This window comes from Chionomys nivalis, chromosome 18, assembly GCF_950005125.1.
Source record: "Chionomys nivalis chromosome 18, mChiNiv1.1, whole genome shotgun sequence".
NCBI classification, from domain to species: Eukaryota; Metazoa; Chordata; class Mammalia; order Rodentia; family Cricetidae; genus Chionomys; species Chionomys nivalis.
In genome coordinates this window covers 9893907-9911056 of record NC_080103.1, presented here as the reverse complement: position 1 = coordinate 9911056, position 17150 = coordinate 9893907, and the positions used below count along the sequence as shown (strand labels likewise).

General features: G+C 50.1%; 1 protein-coding gene across 2 annotated transcripts; it reads right to left on the bottom strand.

Annotated features, from left to right (window-relative positions):
- Positions 1-9473: 9473 nt before the first annotated feature.
- Mcl1 (MCL1 apoptosis regulator, BCL2 family member) lies at positions 9474-12595 on the bottom strand. Of its 2 annotated transcripts, XM_057793993.1 has the most exons (3): positions 11889-12595; positions 11363-11610; positions 9474-10723 (listed from the first exon to the last, which is right to left on the bottom strand). In XM_057793993.1, exons 1-3 carry the CDS (start codon positions 12505-12507, stop codon positions 10607-10609), a joined length of 984 nt encoding a protein of 327 aa, XP_057649976.1. In that variant the 5' UTR covers positions 12508-12595; the 3' UTR covers positions 9474-10606. The 2 variants fall into 2 exon arrangements, with proteins under 2 accessions (XP_057649976.1, XP_057649977.1); XM_057793994.1 differs by lacking the exon at positions 11363-11610 and having other exon boundaries at positions 10599-10723.
- Between the last annotated feature and the right edge of the window lie 4555 nt (positions 12596-17150).

Genomic DNA, 17150 nt, shown 5'->3' with positions numbered 1-17150 from the left:
TGAGTAAGGAAGTTAAAACCCAAAAGGCAATGGGCGTGGTGAAGCCCCTGGTTTTGATGCAGAGGGGGAATTTAGGGAAGGACTTAAGAGGAACTGGACTGTGAGCCTTGAGATGGGGGGTGGTAGGAGCAAATGCTCTGCAGAGGCCAACACAAGGCCGGAGTCCTCCCCTCCGACTGTCTGCTGGGGGAGGAGCTGGTTCTAGAGTACAGAACTGTTTGGGCTCAGACCAGCTGTGCTGGGGCATAGCTGGGCAAGAGAGTGTACTTTGCATACATGAAGCCCTGGGCAAGAATTATTTTTTAAAAGCTCCAGTGGGTAGGGATTCCCCTCCCCCTTCTTTACTTCCTGGGGTAAATACCCTCTCAATTTACGCTGCAGCCTTCCTACTAAATTTAGTGACCAGACTTCCCTGTCCTGCTAGGCCACCCTGTAAGCAGCTGTGCCCAGCGGCAAAGGTGGGCCTGATGGGGCTTCAACATTCCCCTGCACATCTGCTCACAAGACTCCACTGTCTGTCAGGAGGGAAGCAGAGCTGCTGCCCAGTGCTGGGTGTCTGCCACAAGCTGCTCTCCTCCATGAAACCAAGTGGACATTAAAGATCCAACAATGTGGATGAAGAACAAGACTCCGGAGCCACATCTGGATTCTCTCCAGCTGGTCCTTTCTTTTTCTTGCCTGTCCCCTCGGTAGCTCTGGCTTGCCTGAGCCCCTGAAGTGCCACCACACCAAACGCAGTGTCTGGCAGACTTCGCCTTCCCTGTCTTACTAGTGAACAGCATCGGGGAGCTTCTCCTGCAGCCAAGGAGCAGCACCCTTCCAACCCACCATCCCTGGGCTGAGTGGGGGTGTCTTAGGACAGAGGTTTGCTTGTTGCAGGAGGTGAAGAGGCAAGAAAAGCACCTTTGCACAGAAGCAGGCTCAGGAAAGTACCTACGGCTAACAAGAGAGACACTTTGGGTTAACCTCAGCGTAACTACCAGCACCAGTCACCAGTCTGGGCTTCTCCATCTGGGGGGAGGGAGGGGGACACTTCAAAGGCCGGCGTTTCAGGGCCGGGGATGGAAGGTGGGTAGGAGGAGCTGCAGGGAACATCAGGTCTGTCTGCCTGAGATGGTGCTTTGCCCCAACACTGAAGCTGAGGATTATCAAGAGTTCTAGGCCACCCTGGGCTACAGAATGAGACCCTCTCCTTCATTCCACTCCCACAGAAGTAAAACAGACTAGGATATTCATTCCCTGTGTGAGAACCAAAACCTGTTGGTTCAGCTGGGAAGGGCCCACACACGTTTATTTTGTGTGTAAAAGGGGCATTCAAGTGCCACTGCGAAAGTTAGGGGAAAACTTTCAGGTTTAGTTCTTTCTACCACGTGAGTCCCGGGATCCGAACTCACGTCATCACACTTGGCAGCAAGTGCTTTCACCTGCTGAGCTGAGCCATCTTGCTGGCTCCACGTTAGATTCTTCTAAGCTTTGCAGTAAGAGAGTAGCACACTGCATGCCCGATCCCTTGCGCTAAGGGATAGGTGCAGCATGGGACTATCCAGGGAGGTGCTGAGTCCACCTGCCCAATTAGTCTACTTTCGTCTTACGTCTCATCTGCCCTGTTCTCCCTATGACCATCGGCTGTTCACCTGGTTTTTGTTGTTTATTTACTTACTTAGTTTTTGTTTGTTTTTTCAAGACAAGGTTTCTTTGTGTAACAGTTCTGGCTTTCCTGGACCTAGCTCTTGTAGACGAGGCTGGCCTCCAACTCACAGAGATCCGCCTGCCTCTGTCTCCCGAGTGCTGGGATTAAAGGTGTGCGCGCCACCACCACCAGCAACATTTCTTTTAAATATGATCTTTATCCGGGACTTTTGGTCAAATCCTTATTCCACAAGTTTTTCTTTCACTTAGTATTGGTGCATTCTTCTTTTAATTCTGCATACAGGTAACTGCAGAGGCCGGAAGAGAGCACTGCACCCCCTGAAGCTGGAACTAGTCCCTTGTGAGCAGCTCCGGATTGGGAAACTGAGCTATGGTCCTCTGCAAGAGCAGCGAGCTCTTACTGACACCTCCCCAGCTCTCAAACCCCAATTCTTTTCTTTTTGAAGACAGGGTCTCCCTATGTAGAGTAGGCTGGCCACCATTCCTGACTTAATTCTCTTATGCAGGTTCACACCACCATACCTGATTCACTGCTATCTTCATCATAGCTCACATTACAGAAAGGAAGAGATTCTATTTCAGACCAGACTTTAACCACCAAAGTGAGATTGCAGGGAGACAAGCAGGCAATGAGGGCTCTCTGCACCCAGGGTCACGCAGCTGCTGATGGATCACAGTTGGGGTGCACCTTGGTGGGAAAATTTGTGTTCAGTATGTCCGAGGGCCCCAACTAGATCCCCAGCATGCACGCTTGTGCACACACACACCCTCATTTCAACATATCTCAAAACATTTCCCTGTTTCTGTTTCACTGCCTCATGAGGGAGTTCTGAGAAATGACAGAACTTCACTTCCCACAGCTGCTGTCTGCAGGTTTTTGGTTTTTGTTGTTTTATTTTTTTTTTTAATTTTTCCTTGAACTAAGGTCTTTTTGTAGCCCAGCCTGGCTTCAAACTCAAGGCAACCCTTTTTGTCTGCCTTTTCTATGCTAGACTAGAACTGTTGGCATAATTTATGGTTTTTGTTTTGTTTTTTGAGATAGGATTTCTCTGTGTAACAGTCCTGGCTGTCCTTTGTAGACCAGGCTGGACTTGAACTCAAGAAATCCGCCTGCCTCTGCCTCCTGAGTACTGGAATTAAAGGTGTGTGCAACTATTGCCCAGTGTCTTTTTTTTTTTTTTTTTTTTTTTTTTAATGAAGAGATAGCAGAGGGAAGGCAAGAGGACATATCAAGCTTCTACTATTAATCCGGAACAATCCGGAACGTTCCACACCAGGAGAATCCCCTCTGTGCAGCCTTCACCTGCGGGCTGTAGTGCACTTCTCAGATCTGGGTTCTCAGGGTCAAAAGGAAATAAACAAGACTATCATCCTCAGGAAACGTGTGCAACAAACCTAACAGCTGCTTCTCTGTGGCAGCCCAGCTGTCCCCCCACCCCATGTCCAAGGCAGAGACTGCTCCAGGCACACTGAAGGCACACACAGCAAAGGCTGTAGGGCAGATCTAGGTAGAGGAGATTCAGAAATAACATGCTAGGCATGGTGGTGGTCCATGCTCCTAACTCTAGCATGCAGTGGTGGCTAAGGCAGAGACCGCCACGAGTTTGAGACCACCTAGTACACACAGCAAACCATATTCTTCAAAAAGGCTGCAAACCGCTCCAATCCAGGATAATACTAACACTGAGGCTTTTTTTGTGACTATTTTCTTGGCTTCTTTCCCAGCACACCTTGTTCCAGGCTAACTGGAATAAACAAACACACATGTGATCACACCGAGTGGGGGTGGGGAAATTCTGAATGGAATGCAGCCCCAGCCAGTCAGGGGACCAGAAGCCCAGATCCCCAACAGGCTGGCAAAGAAGCCAAAACAATGAGCTCATGGGCATGAAAAATGCAGTCTGTGGGGAAGTCTGGGTAGCCAGAGCCAACTGGTTTTCTGAATCAGGATGGGAAGGGCAGTAATTGAGTCTCCCACGGGAACGAGATTAAGAAGAGCAGGAGACACCATGCATTTAATAACTTTCAAGGGCTGTTCTTACTAAGGTTTGTTCTGCAGAGTGTGCTCTTGGTCCTGTTAGAAACACACCTGCTCTCCCTGGCTGAGAGTCTGAGGTGCACTCGCTGGTGTTCAGGCTCTAGCATAACCGGCTGTTCCTGAGAACATTAGATAAGGACACGGCAGTAACTCCAGCATTGGGAAGACCGAGCCCGTGGCACAAGGATGTCTGAAGTAATACAGCTAGTCTGTATACTGCACTCCCACAGGCCACTGGGCAAACCGTGGGGGTTGTATCCTCAAGGGCAGCGCTGACTGGGAGCGAGGCAGAAGCTGACGTCCACAATCACCAGACTCTGTATGACTACCCTGAAAGAAAAAGTAAAACTGCAGACTAGACTCTTTAGGGCTGGTGAGGACTCAGCCTTAAGAGTTCTGTAAAAATCCAGAGTCTGCATCCCAGAGTTTACAACAGAATCTGTAATGGTTTGCAAATGCCTGGAGGTGCAGCTCCAAGGGACCCAACACACTCACAAGTGCATAACCTCCTGTATACAGGTAACTAAAAGAAACCAAATCAGGCTGGGCCAGAAACCTTAGTCCCAACACTTGGGAGGCAGCTCTCTGGGAGTTCAAGGCTAACATGGTCGACTTATAGCAAGTTCCCAGCCAGCTAAGGCTAGTGAGGCCCCACGTCAAAACCGGAGCAGGATGCGGTGACACACGCTCCAAATCCTAGCACCTGGGAGGCAGGGGCAGGGGATCTCATGTTTGAGCCAGCCTGATCTACATAGCAAGTTCTGGGCCAGCCAGAGCTACATAGTGAGGACCTGTCTCAAAAACTAAGATAAATAAAATAGAATCTTTTGTTTTTTGTTTTGTTTTGTTTTTTGAGACAGGGTTTCTCTGTAACTTTGGAGCCTGTCCTGGAATTAGCTCTTGTAGACCAGGCTGGCCTCGAACTCACAAAGACCCGCCTGCTTCTGGCTCCGGAGTGCTGGGATTAAAGGCGTGCACCCCCTCCCCATAAAAGAGAATCTCAAGAAGAAAACAAACTAAAAACACTCCTAAACAAATGAAAAAGCAAAAACAAAACAAAACTTCACAGTTTTCAAACCGCTGTAAAGTTGGCTGTGGTAACCTTAGGGCCAGTGGACTTAGGGGGCTCTGACACCCCAGCTGTTAGGAACTATTATTATTTTGTAGAACTACAAAGCTGCCACACGTGGGAGGTAGAGGTGGGAAGATGAATGCAAGTTCGAGGCCAGTCTGGTCTACACATAGATTCACAAGCCAGTCAGGGCTATAGAAAGACTTCAGTTCTTCCTCGTTATTCGGCCTGGAGCAGCAGCACAGGCTATAATCTCAGCACCAGAAAGGTGAGACAGGAGGGTCAGAAATTCAAGGGCAGCCTCGATTAATGAGGGAGTCCAAGGCTAGCCCTGTCTCAGATCATCAGTGAAGAATTACTGACCCAGAGTTAGTTCCTTCTCCCATCCCAGGGAAGCAGCATTGGAGACCAGGTTTCACCTGGGCAACACAGTGACTCTTGGTCTCAAAGCAAAACAAAAAAGCCTGGTGTGGTGTCACAAACCTTTAATTCCAGCACTCCACTCAAGGGGCAGAGGCTGGCGAACCACAGAGCAAGTTACAGGACAGCCAGCCCTGTTACACAGAAACCCAGTCTCGGAACCCCCCCCACACCCCGCCCTCAGAGGAAAAAAAAACAAAACCCCCACTCAATTCTCAAGAGTTGTTTGACTCAGCAGCCTCAGGAGGATGCCCCTCCCCCTTCCAGATGCTTCACATAACTGAGATAAGCTACACTAACGCTGTAACTACTGTGAACTGAGACAGAACCAAGTTTTCAAATCTCCAGAGAAGGCACTGGGGTGGGGGTTGGGGGCCAGGGGCCCCTGAAGGCAGAATTCGGGCTGAACAAGTGAAGCCTAGGAACCCCACAACATTTTTTCTGCAGGAAGTGCCCCGCTTCGGGCATCCGGCTGGAGCCCCGCGACACCAATGACGCTCTTTCCACTCTAACTCTGTTACCAAAACTTACTTTAGAGGAAGTTCTTAGGCTGGCCTTCTGGGCCAGTTCATGCCACAACTTTGAGAGTCTAAGACTATCAACCCAAATTGGATCCCAGCCTGGACTAGCGTGCCACTAAGTTTCAGGAAGGGGGGGAGGGGCATGGTGAGAGTGGGGTGCAGAAGAGTGAACTCAGGACCTTGCAAAGGTTCAACATCCACCCTAACAAATGAGCAACACCCCAACTTGGGAAGAAAATTCTGGGGCAACAGATGACCTGGTTCTCGGGCCAGCAGGTGCGGCTCAGCAGAAGTTCACTCAGTACTGGAGGCTCTTGTTTAAACTCCAGCACTCCTTACCCGCACAAGAACTGAAAACGAAAGGGCTGGGTGGCTGTCTGCCGGCTAGCCTCCTACTCAGGAGGCCCTGGGTTCCGAGGCTGACACAGGCACATACCTGTCTGGCACCTGAGGGGCAGAGGCAGGAGGCCAGAATTTGGGTCTGCACAGCAAGAAGCAAGAGAACTGAACATTAGTTGTGCCACATACCAGGGTGGCTGAGGTGTGTGTGTGCCCCTCTATGACTTAGGTCACTCTTTGAGCAAGAGTCCCGGTTGGTTTACACCCCTCCTAAGTGGCGGGCAGAATTAAGATACGTGCCACCACACCCACTTTTTAATGTTTTCCCAAACAAGTTCTCAGGCAATCTACACCAGCTTCCAAATCCCAAAGGCTGACCTTGAACACTGGTTCTCAGTGGACCTCTCCAGTCTTGGGCGTCCTTGTGTGTGGTGGTGATGCGACCCTGCCTGACCTCAGCCTCCCCTGGTGCCCTACAGGAACTGGCTCCATTCGAGGTTTGAGGGTAAAGGCACAGTGCACAGAAGCAGCTTCATATCATAAGCACCCATGGGGCTCATCATGGTGGCACAGAAGGACAAGGCACAAGTATCCAAAGTTCAATGCAAGCCTAGGTCTTGTATCAAAAATAACTAAAAACAAACAAAACCTCCAAAGCATCACCAGGAACAGTACTAAGCAAAACTTAACCCAGTCAAACTTTGGGGGCCTCTTTCCAGTGACTTGTTATGTAGCACAGGCTTTCCTTGGACCCGATGCAATCCTGCTGGTGTACCAAGCAAGATTTAGCATGTTAATCTTACCCTTCCTTGGGTGCCACTGTCTCAACATGGAATCAAACTCGGAACCTTGTGTGTACTAGTCATTAAACCACATTCCCTTTGTGTCCATGTGAACAGTGCTCAAGGCCAAGAGGCAGCACATCTGGAGCTGAAGTTACTACGGTAACTTGTCAAACACGGAACCTGGGAACTGAAGGTAGCCCTCTGCAAGCCCAGTTAGTGCTCCCAGTCTCAGACACCCCACACACACTACTTTGTGGCCCTGTTGGCCTTGATCTCCAGGCAGTACTTATGCTCAGTCTAAGTGATGGGTTACAGGAGCCACTAGGCCCAGCACAAAGCAATTTTGCAATAAAGTTACTGATAGGCGGTGGCGGTGCAGGCCTTTAATCCTACCACTCAGGAGGCAGGGACAGGCGTTATCTCTGAGTTCTAAGGCAGCCTGGTCTAGAGTGAGTTCCAGGAAAGCCAGGGCTACACAGTGAGACCACGTGTGTGTGTTGGGGGGGGGGGCAAACCAGTAAAAAGTTACTGTCATCTGGTAACGAGGCCCATGGAAGACGGAACAGATGTTTAAACAGACAAAACTAAGTAAAAGATACAGGATGCTGTTTGCTTGATTAGTGTTTGTGGCTGAAAACCAGTTATGCAAACCTCAAATTTGCACATTTCCATGGTGATTCGGCTCCCTCTCAAGGCATTTGACAACAAAGGCAGGCCAGTCCTTCAAACTGGCTTCGTGTGACCTCCTTGGAAGGAGTGGCACTGACAGCTAAGGTGAATAATCTTGTTCATCTCAAAAGCAGGGTGGAGGTGGTGGAGTTACTGCTTTGTGAACACAACACCCTATCACCCGGTGAGATAGCGCAGTGGGTAGGGGCACTTGCCACCAGGCCTGAGTTTGAGCTCACGAGGGACAATTGTTTACATGCACACCGATACTTAGCAACTCACAAGGTAAGAAAGCTTTTGATCTGTGCATTAACAAGGACCTTACAGCACGCACCAAATCCTGGGGCCCAGAGTTGCATAAATGAGATCCTGTGCTTGAGAGGCTCAGTGAAGAGCCTGCCTACTACACACAAGGTCCTGGGTTTACTCCCAGAGCTTGGGGAGCAGGGGAGAAAAACTCCCTAGGGTGCACTCCTTGCAGGGGCAGGTTGGGATACAGCACCCTAAGGCCACACAGACCCATCTCAGCTAAAGCAGAGGACCAGAGGTGGAGGCAGGAGCATGAAAAGCTCAGGGTCAGCCTGGAACTTTATAAAAGCAGTGTGATAGTTTAGCGGGGATGACTGTCCAGCCTGGGCTACTTTGTGGCCGTCTTAAAGGAGACCAAAAAGCATTCTCCTCCAACACAGAAAAGTACGGGCCTAGTTTAAGTAGTGCAACACACAAAACTCCAGATTAGCATACAGGCTCTTTGCCCCTCTGCTATGAGGCAAACTGACTTTAACTTTTGTTTCTAGTTCACTTACATGCATTGCTCAGCTGACTTCCCTAAAGAGACTTGCATAATGGGGAAGGAAGGCGATAAGCAAAGACCCATACCACACCTTACTTTGGAGGAGAAAAAAAAAAAGGTTTATTTTTTTTTTCCTTAAGAGAAGAAACAGAAGTTAGGGAAACACATTTTTTACAACCCACATTAACTTGCAGTTGGTCCTAACCCTTTTGGGAACAGGTGTTAAAAATGCTGGTTCTACCAGATTGAAGGTGTTCACCACCCCAGCTAGAATGTACATGGATGCTTGAAGATGGTATGGTTTTCCCTGAGAAGTGTAAGACAAGTTTGCTGCGAGTCATCTTTCCAGCAGCCCCTCCCCCCTCACTTTGGAGGGTGTCTCAACTAGGCAGCTAGGCAGCACTTGGGCCATGCCTCTTCTCCAACCCCTTTCTCAACCACTTGGGCTCTCCAAGTCTGCACAGCCCTGGAACCAGAACAGCCCACTAGGAGCAGACCGGTACAAACACAAACTTCCACAACTGGATATGGGAGCGCGCCTTCTAGGCACCTTAACCTGTAGGGTCAAACTATGTAAAGTGCTTTTAATTCCAAGAGATAAACATAAATAAGGAATTTATAACCAAGAAGGATAAATACATAGGTACAAACAGCTCCAACAAGATGACCTCGGGCTGGACAGGCAGGGCACTTCTTCCCCATCGCATTCTTAGTCATCTGATTCATGCCTATTTTTATCTGCAGTCCTGACTAAAGGTCACACTCTGAGACTGAAGCTTTCAAATGACCACAGCTTAAACAAACTCCTCCAGTTTACCAGTTAGCTTTCAGATAACTGAGGCTTAAGGAAACCCTTTCTCTAAATTTAAGTAAGCATACTCACTCTAGGACAGTTAAAGCTGTGACTTTTGATACTACCCACATTGCTCCTGTTGGTCAAAGGCCTCAAAGCCTCTAAGGAGACAAAGCTCTGCTGACTGACAGGACAGGACAGGAGGGAGATGACTTAAGTTCCTAGTTGTGGGGTGAGGATGGGGGCTCCAAAGAGGAAATGTGGACCTCGATTCTATCTGTAGAGGGACCAGAGAGAGCATCACAAGTCAGGATTTAAGAAAGGTTAATTCTATACAACAGTGAGACACCTAGAGAAACCAACACAGAAATTCAAAACAAAGCTTGGCAATCATTAGTAGAAAAGAAATACATACTTGCTTTATTGACAACACCAGGCTTAAACTTGTATTAAACAAGTAAGCCTGTGAATAGCACCATGGTTATGAGTCTAACCTGAATTCCCAAACCACTTTACAATTTAGTAAGTCACCGGGGGATCAAATGTCTTACATCTACCTGCGATACAAAATCAGACTGGAAAATTAAGCCTGCATAGTTGTGAATCTGATTTGCCTCACTACAGCCAGTGCATGCGCAGCTGGTTCTGTGTATACGCTAGTACTGGTCATGACAAAGTTCTAAAAAGCTGTAAGAAATAGATTTTAATTACAAGTTGCAAATCTTTTCAAAAGGGTATGGAAAAATTAAATCAGAGCCTTCCCTCTTTTATATTCAAAGAAATAGACTTTCTGTAAAAATATATACAATTTTTACAGACAAATACATTTTATATGTTGTTTCTCTTAAAAATTGAGGCTTTTCAGTTTTCTAACTAATTGGTGAAAGCTTAGTCAAGTACTTTTGCCATTACTAGGCTAATAAACTTAAGAATCATCCAAACCAAGCCAAAGTAGACAGGCCTACACATCCTGAGCACGTGGGCTTTGTCAACAAGCACACCTGGGAGATCGCGGGCGCGCGTGCCTCCCTTCACATTCTCGTACACTCCTGTGGCTTCCAGTCACAGTTTCTTACTTGCAGCTTACATCCATTTGCACAGGTCACCATCATTGTTAGTGCTTCTTTGCGACACTGCAGAGTGGTGGATTCTGCATATTTACTGAGCTCTATAACTAGCCTGACGACTTGCCACTCCATTCAGGACAAGGAAATCAAGTCTGTCCATCTAACCACTTTCGTCCAATCTACAAGTCCTCCTCCATGGCCTCCCAAAGTCTGCTGAGTGAAAACTTTGCTTCTTTCAGATAGTAACTCTTCAAGAGGGAGCACTTTTCCCACGTATTTATTCTTGTTGGCCACAATCCTGTAGCCACTTGCTTTATTTCTGGCTATGTTGCTAGAGTGGAACTCCTGGATTGTTAAAAGCTGGGGCAGCTTCAAGTCCAACTTCATAAATACATTGGTTTTCACAGAAGCATGTAGTTTGGTGGCTGGAGTTAAGAGACACCTATTGCACTCACAAGGCTATCTTATCAGATATGCCAGACCAGCCCCTACTCCAGCAACACCCGCGAAGGCCAGCAGCACATTTCTGATGCCGCCTTCTAGGTCCTGTACGTGGAAGAACTCCACAAACCCATCCTAGAAAACAAAAAAGAAAAGCACATTTTTCAAGTGTGGGTTTCTGCCGTTGTGACACTAGATACAGAGAGAGGACGAATTAAAATATCCCCGAAACAACGGTGAACCGGCTATCGAATACTCCCGGGAGTAACCACTAGCTCACAGCTGTACCCGCACAAGGTGAACAAGAATTGAGGGCCCCATCAGACAAACGCTACCACTCTTCAGAGCCCCCGGAAGCACCTCTCCCGTGGGTCAGTGTTTCCTAATGAGGTTGAGCACACTTCACACCAGAGCTCTTTGGGTATTAAAACATCTAAGCTGCAGGCTCTACCCGTCTCCAATGGATTAAAATGAGGGCCTAAAGGGAATGTAAATTTAGTCATCGCAGGGGACCCTTACTGCTTTAAGGTTTCAAATCCACTGCTCTGAAGATCACCCAACTGACTCAGAAGAACCTACAGAATACAAGACCTTCTGGTACAGTTCAAGACCTCCATACCACTTTTTCTTTGGACCCTCCCACCCCCACTTACAACGTCCAACATTAAGCAACCAGAGGTACATAGATTAGATCTGGAACCGGGAGCTTTGTAAAAACCTTTAGCTGCCTCCATTTTCACTCCACGGCCCCTTTAAACCGTAAGGCAAACTTACCCAGCCTCTTTGTTTGACAAGCCAGTCCCGTTTTGATCGGACAAGAACATCTGTGATACTTTCTGCTAATGGTTCGATGCAGTTTTCCTGGTTTATGCTCTTCAAATGTTTGGCCACATAGGCACCGAAAGAAATCAGAGTCACAATCCTGCCCCAGTTCGTCACGCCATCTTTGAAAACATGGACCATCACTCGAGAAAATGACTTGACATCGTCTTCGTTTTTAATGTCCAGTTTCCGAAGCATGCCTGAGAGGGAGAAAAGCACGCAACCTCATGGCCTCCTTTGTCTGCTGCAGCCGGCCACGACCCCTGCCCACCCACGGCGAGGGGACTCGGCTCTGCCGGCTCCGGAGCGCTCAGGCGGACCCCACGCCGACATTGACATCCCACCCTTTCCGGCTTTTGAACCCAACTGCCAGATGGGCGGAAACAATGACTCACGGCCAGAACACGCCGGGTGCGGAGCCAGCTCGCCCGGGCTCTTCCCGCACGGCCCGGCCCGCCCCGCCCCGGGCGCCGCTTACCCTGGAAGGCCGTCTCGTGGTTGCGCTGCACCCCGTCGCCCACGCGCCGCAGGGTCTCCAGCGCCCTCCGGCCCGAGGCGCCCGCCTCGCCCAGCGGCTTCGCGTCCTTGGCGCCGGCCGCCTGCTCCCGCAGGTAGCGCGAGATGATCTCCAGCGACTGGCGGTACAGCTCGTCCTCCTCCTCCTCCTCGGCCGGCGGCGGCGTGGAGGGCAGCGAGCCGTCGGCGGCCGCCGCGCTCCCGCACTCCCGCAGGGGCAGCACGGCCGGCCGCTTGCCGAGCGCCTCGGGCTCGCAACCGTCCAGCTCCTCCTCACCGGGCATGATGGCGGCGGCCGGCGCGGCCAGCTCCCCCCGCGGCACGGCCAGGAGGCCGGGCGCCCGCAGCAGCCGCCTCTCGGGCGACGCGGTGACGTCGGGGTCCTCCGCGCCCACGGGCGGCGGCCGAGCGACCACCCGCGCGCCGGGCAGCAGGGCGGCCTCCCCTCCCCCCTCGCGCCGCGCCTTGGCCTCCTCGGCCGTCAGGCGCGCCCCCGCCGGAGAACCGCCGGCCGCGCCGAGGCTGGCGCCGCCGCAGTACAGGTTCAGGCCGATCACCGCGTTTTTCCGCAGGCCAAACATGACCGGACGCCGCAGGAGAGGGGACGAGAGCGGGGAAGGCCACGACTCCAGACTCGAGGCTGGCGGAAGTCAGGAGTGGGCCAGGCTGGAACCGGCCGCCGCCTTAGGGCCGCTCTGACGCAAGCGGGTCTTACCGTAAAAGGGAAAGGGGCGTGATTTCCGGAGAGCCGCGCCGGACGTGGACCGCGCTCTTCCGGCCCGGCCGCGCACGCCGGCTACATAACGACCCGACTGGCGGCGCGCGCGTTCCTTCCGCCCTGTGCGCCTCTGCTCCGGGTCCCTGCTTGTGCCAGGGTTTGATGTCCAGGCTGTCCCGGACATTAGCTAGTCCTGCCTTAACTTTTCTTGTGCTGGCACGACGGGCGTGCACCATGAGCTTCGTTTTAAAACCATACCATAATTATTATTACTGTTATTATTAGTTGTGGTTGTGTGCCTCCATGTGGGTGCTGGGAGTCGAACCCGAGTCCTCTGGAAGAGCAGCCAGGGCTCTTAACCGTCCAGACATCTCTCCAGCCCTTCCCTGCACCACACCTAACTGGAAACCATTGATTCGCTTAGAAATAGAGGGAAAAGGAACGGGAGGATAGAAGATTTGAGTAAATAGGAGCACGCGATGGGAGACCTGCGTCATTTTTCTACTATGTTTCAAAAATGAGGACGCTTCACGGGCCACTATTAAAGAGTTATTTATGTGGAGCCTCTGAAAAGGTTCAGACTTGTGCCACTGAAACCCAAACCCGAAGACCTCAATTCGGAAGCAGTGAGCCAGCTTCACAGAGTTCCAATGGCTGCCACAAGAGCCCAGCTCCTCACCGCCACACACAAAGAATAAAGTCTTTTTTTTTTTTTGGTTTTTCGAGACAGGGTTTCTCTGTGGCTTTGGAGCCTGTCCTGGAACTAGCTCTTGTAGACCAGGCTGGTCTCGAACTCACAGAGATCCACCTGCCTCTGCCTCCCAAGTGCTGGGATTAAAGGCGTGCACCACCACCACCTGGCAAGAATAAAGTCTAAAAGCGAATCATTTATGGTGGCTGGGCCTGTAGCTCAGTTGGTAGAGAGCTTGTCTAGCCCTGAGGAGGTAGAGGCAGGACACTCGGAAGATTAGACTTGGCTACCTAATGAGCTTGCTCTAAACAGTCACTTATGACCGCTAAGGGTGTAATTCAGTTGGTCCCCAGCATCTCATAAGAAGGTGGGGATCACCGGGCGGTAGTGGCGCACACCTTTAATCCCAACCCAGGAGGCAGAGGCAGGCAGATCTCTGTAAATTCGCTAGTTCACTGTTACACAGAGAAAACCCTGTCCTTTTTTTTTTTTTTTTTTTTTTTTTTTGAAGACACCAGATCTACATAGCAAGTTCCAAGCCAGTCACAGTTACATAGTGAGACCCAGGCTCTAACAAAACAGAAATTGCAGGCTAGGAATATGGCTTAATTGCTAGAGCGCTTGCCTAACAGAAAACTCTGGGTTCCAAACCCTGTGCAGTGCTGGCACACCTTTCATTTCAGGACTTGGGAGGCACAGAAATTAGAACTGGGGAGATGGGCCAGTAAGTAAAGATACTTGGCGTCAGCCTGAGGACCCGGTTCTCTCCCTGGATCCCACGTGGTGAAAGGCAAGAGCCTAGTCCTGAGACCTGTCCGCTGACCTCTGCCTACATTCACTGAGCGTGTCAGTGTTAAACCACAGCTCAGTAAGAAGCCAGGGAACCATCCGACTGCTTGAAAGCAGGATCTAGAAGCCCAGTTTTGTCGGCTGTGGCCGGGAGTGTGGAGAGAAGCACTGTAATCGTTGTAACTAAGGACCGCTTCTGTAAGAAATGTCTCCTCCCGCACAACCAGCACAATGTGAAGTGCGGGTGAGGGGGCATCGTCAACTGGAGTGCTGGAGTTAGAGAAACCCCGCGGGCTAGGTGGCCCGGAGGAAGGCTTTAGGGAAGAGAGTCTTGCCCAGGTTGGAGGCCATCTTCCTGCTTCAATCGGCTACATTCTGGGAGTATGAGCTGCCACACACTGTCTGAATTTAAAAATTTCATATATTCACATATTTGGTCCCAGCACTTGGGAGGCAGAGACAGGCAGCTCAGCGTTAGTTGGAGGCCAGCCTGGTTCGAGTTCCAGGACAGGGTCCAAAGCTACAGAGAAATCCGATCTCGAAATATGTGTGTGTGTGTGTGTGTTTGTGCACATGTGTGCAGGTGCATTTGGAAGTCAGAGGCATTACTGGGATTGTGAGCCACCAGACTTAGGTGCTGGGGGCTTAACCCCTGAGCCATCTCAACAGGCCCCTTTTAAAGTTTTTTTGAGGGGGTTGGAGAGATGGCTCAGTGGTTAAGAGCACTGACTGCTCTTCCAAAATGACCTGGGTTCAATTCCCAGCACCCACATGGCAGCTCACAACTGTCTGACAATCCAGTTCCAGGGGATCTGACACCTTCACACCAATGCACATAAAATAAAGTTAAATAAACCATAAAAATATTTTTAAAATAACGTTTTTTTTGAGATAGGGTCACATGTAGCCTAGTCTGGCCTCAAACTTGCTGTATAGCTGAAGATAGCCTTGAACTAATTAATTCTGCTTCTGCCTCCAAGGCGTGTGTGCCACAGCCCTAGTATCGATTCGTAGGCAGTCGGGAAACCTGATACTACCATAGTCAGTGTGTGCGCTAATTCAGTTTCATGGCTATAATGGGTTCGGATGAATCGACAGGAGGGAGTGGACGCAAAGGGTGAAGGAGGACTTGTACCGCGATACAGTGGGCAGATGACACTGCTCTAGATGACTGTGCGCACCGTGAGCCAGCATGCTCAGATAGGGTACTAAATCTAGCCTAAGACAGGCCTACAGAGAAAGAGGCCTGTCTCTCAGAAACAAAAACAAAACAACAAAACAAAAACGCTGTGCTCGGAGTGGCGACTCACGCCTGTCATTCCTGCACTTGACAGGCAGAGGCAGGAAGATGGGGGTCAAAGGTCATCTTGTTATGTAATGACTCCAAGGCTTGGCTACCTGAGAGCCTATCTCAAACATGTTCAAAACAAAACAAAATCCAATCCCAGCATTCTGGAGGTGGAGACAGGAACTCTGAGTTTCAGGCCAACCAGGACTATAGTGAGACTCTGTCTCCAAAAACAAACAGAAAAAAAATCTATGTTAAAATATCTAACTCCAACTTGGCTTAATATTGGCTTATTCTGAAATTCCTTTCTGCATTTAAGTCAATAATTTGGTTTTACTGGGAACTCCTTAGGCTGCGTGTGGTCTATGCCTCTGCCCCTATCATTACTCACAAGGCTGAAAATACTGCACTGAATGCTACAGATAGAACTATTGACGTCCTTTGAGATCAAGCAGACGCCGTGGGTAGTCCGACCTGCTTTTGTGCGGTAGAACTGAGATCTAAATTGAGGACTGAACACCAGCATGAAAGCTGGACCTGGAGCCACAGGCCGCTAATCCCAGCACTCAGAAGCAGAGGTAGGAGGATCTCTGTGATTTTGAGGCCAACCTTGATCATATAGAAAAAAAAATCCCAAAGACAGAGAAACGACAGGGACCTACAGTGAAGGGTGGAAGTAGAGAAGACACTGGAAGATGGTGCGGGGATCAACAGGCTTGAGGATCTGAGTTTGATCCCAGGGACCATCGGGACAACGAGAGAACTGAGTCCCTCGAGTTGTTCTCTGACCATGTCATAGAGTTCCCACAGAAAAGAAACACTGTGGATTGCAGACGTGGGCCACTCTGCCTGCCTTATTTTATTTTATTTTGGTTTTTCAAGACAGGGTTTCCCTGTGTAACAGTTCTGGTTGTCCTGGAACTTGCTCAGTAGTCCAGGCCGGCCTCGAACTCACAGAGCTCCACCTGCCTCTGCCTCTGACTGCTGGGATCAAAGGCGTGCGCCACCCCCACCCGGCAGTTTAGGTGATTTTCCGGCAATGATGGTGACGACAGAACCCCTCAAGCACACTGAGCAAAAGGAATTCTTCAAGAGCTAGGACATTCCAGAGCCTTTCTGACAGGGTCACGCGGAGCAGCCTGCAAACACGTCAGGCATGCTGAGCCTCCAGATGAAGGGGCTTCCTCGTGTAAATAACGCCACTGTTTATTCAGGGCCCCACCTAACCCAGGAGTCTTGTTTTCAGTTCCCTAGGCCTCAGTCATATTTGACAAGTCCTAACTCCCTAAAACGCCTGACTTTTGAGCTGTTGTATTTCGGGGGACATATTCACCAAAAAGTGCCTTGACAACCTGCTAAGTAAAAGGAATAATCTCGATTCCATGGGAGTCGGACACGAAGAGAGTAGATAGACACCACAGGAAAGACTGTGTCCCCAGCGGGAGAAAGACTGCGGAGGGGCTGCGAGCAGAGGTCCCTCGAGGCCCTGACTGACTAGGAATGCCTAAGTGATACCCTACTGACATCCATGAGAGCACAGGAAGCAAGCTCGCTGGCTCTGTGAGCTTCATCCCAGTGGCCGGGGACTCTCTCCTCAGTCCTCTAACTTTTGGCACTGTTTTGTGATACGGCTGGCCCTGCATTCCCTCTGTAGCGAGGATGAATCTATTTCCTGATTCTCTTAGGCAAGCACTCTACCAGCTGAGGTACATTCCCACACTCTAATTTGTTACCTATG

Coding starts and splice junctions, on each gene's coding strand:
- Mcl1 (XM_057793993.1), bottom strand. CDS start 12,507: ATGTTTGGCCTGCGGAAAAACGCGGTGATCGGCCTGAACCTGTACTGC. Junction 11,611..11,888: donor CCACGAGACGGCCTTCCAGG/GTAAGCGGCGCC, acceptor TCTCCCTCTCAG/GCATGCTTCGGAAACTGGAC. Junction 10,724..11,362: donor TTGTCAAACAAAGAGGCTGG/GTAAGTTTGCCT, acceptor TTTGTTTTCTAG/GATGGGTTTGTGGAGTTCTT.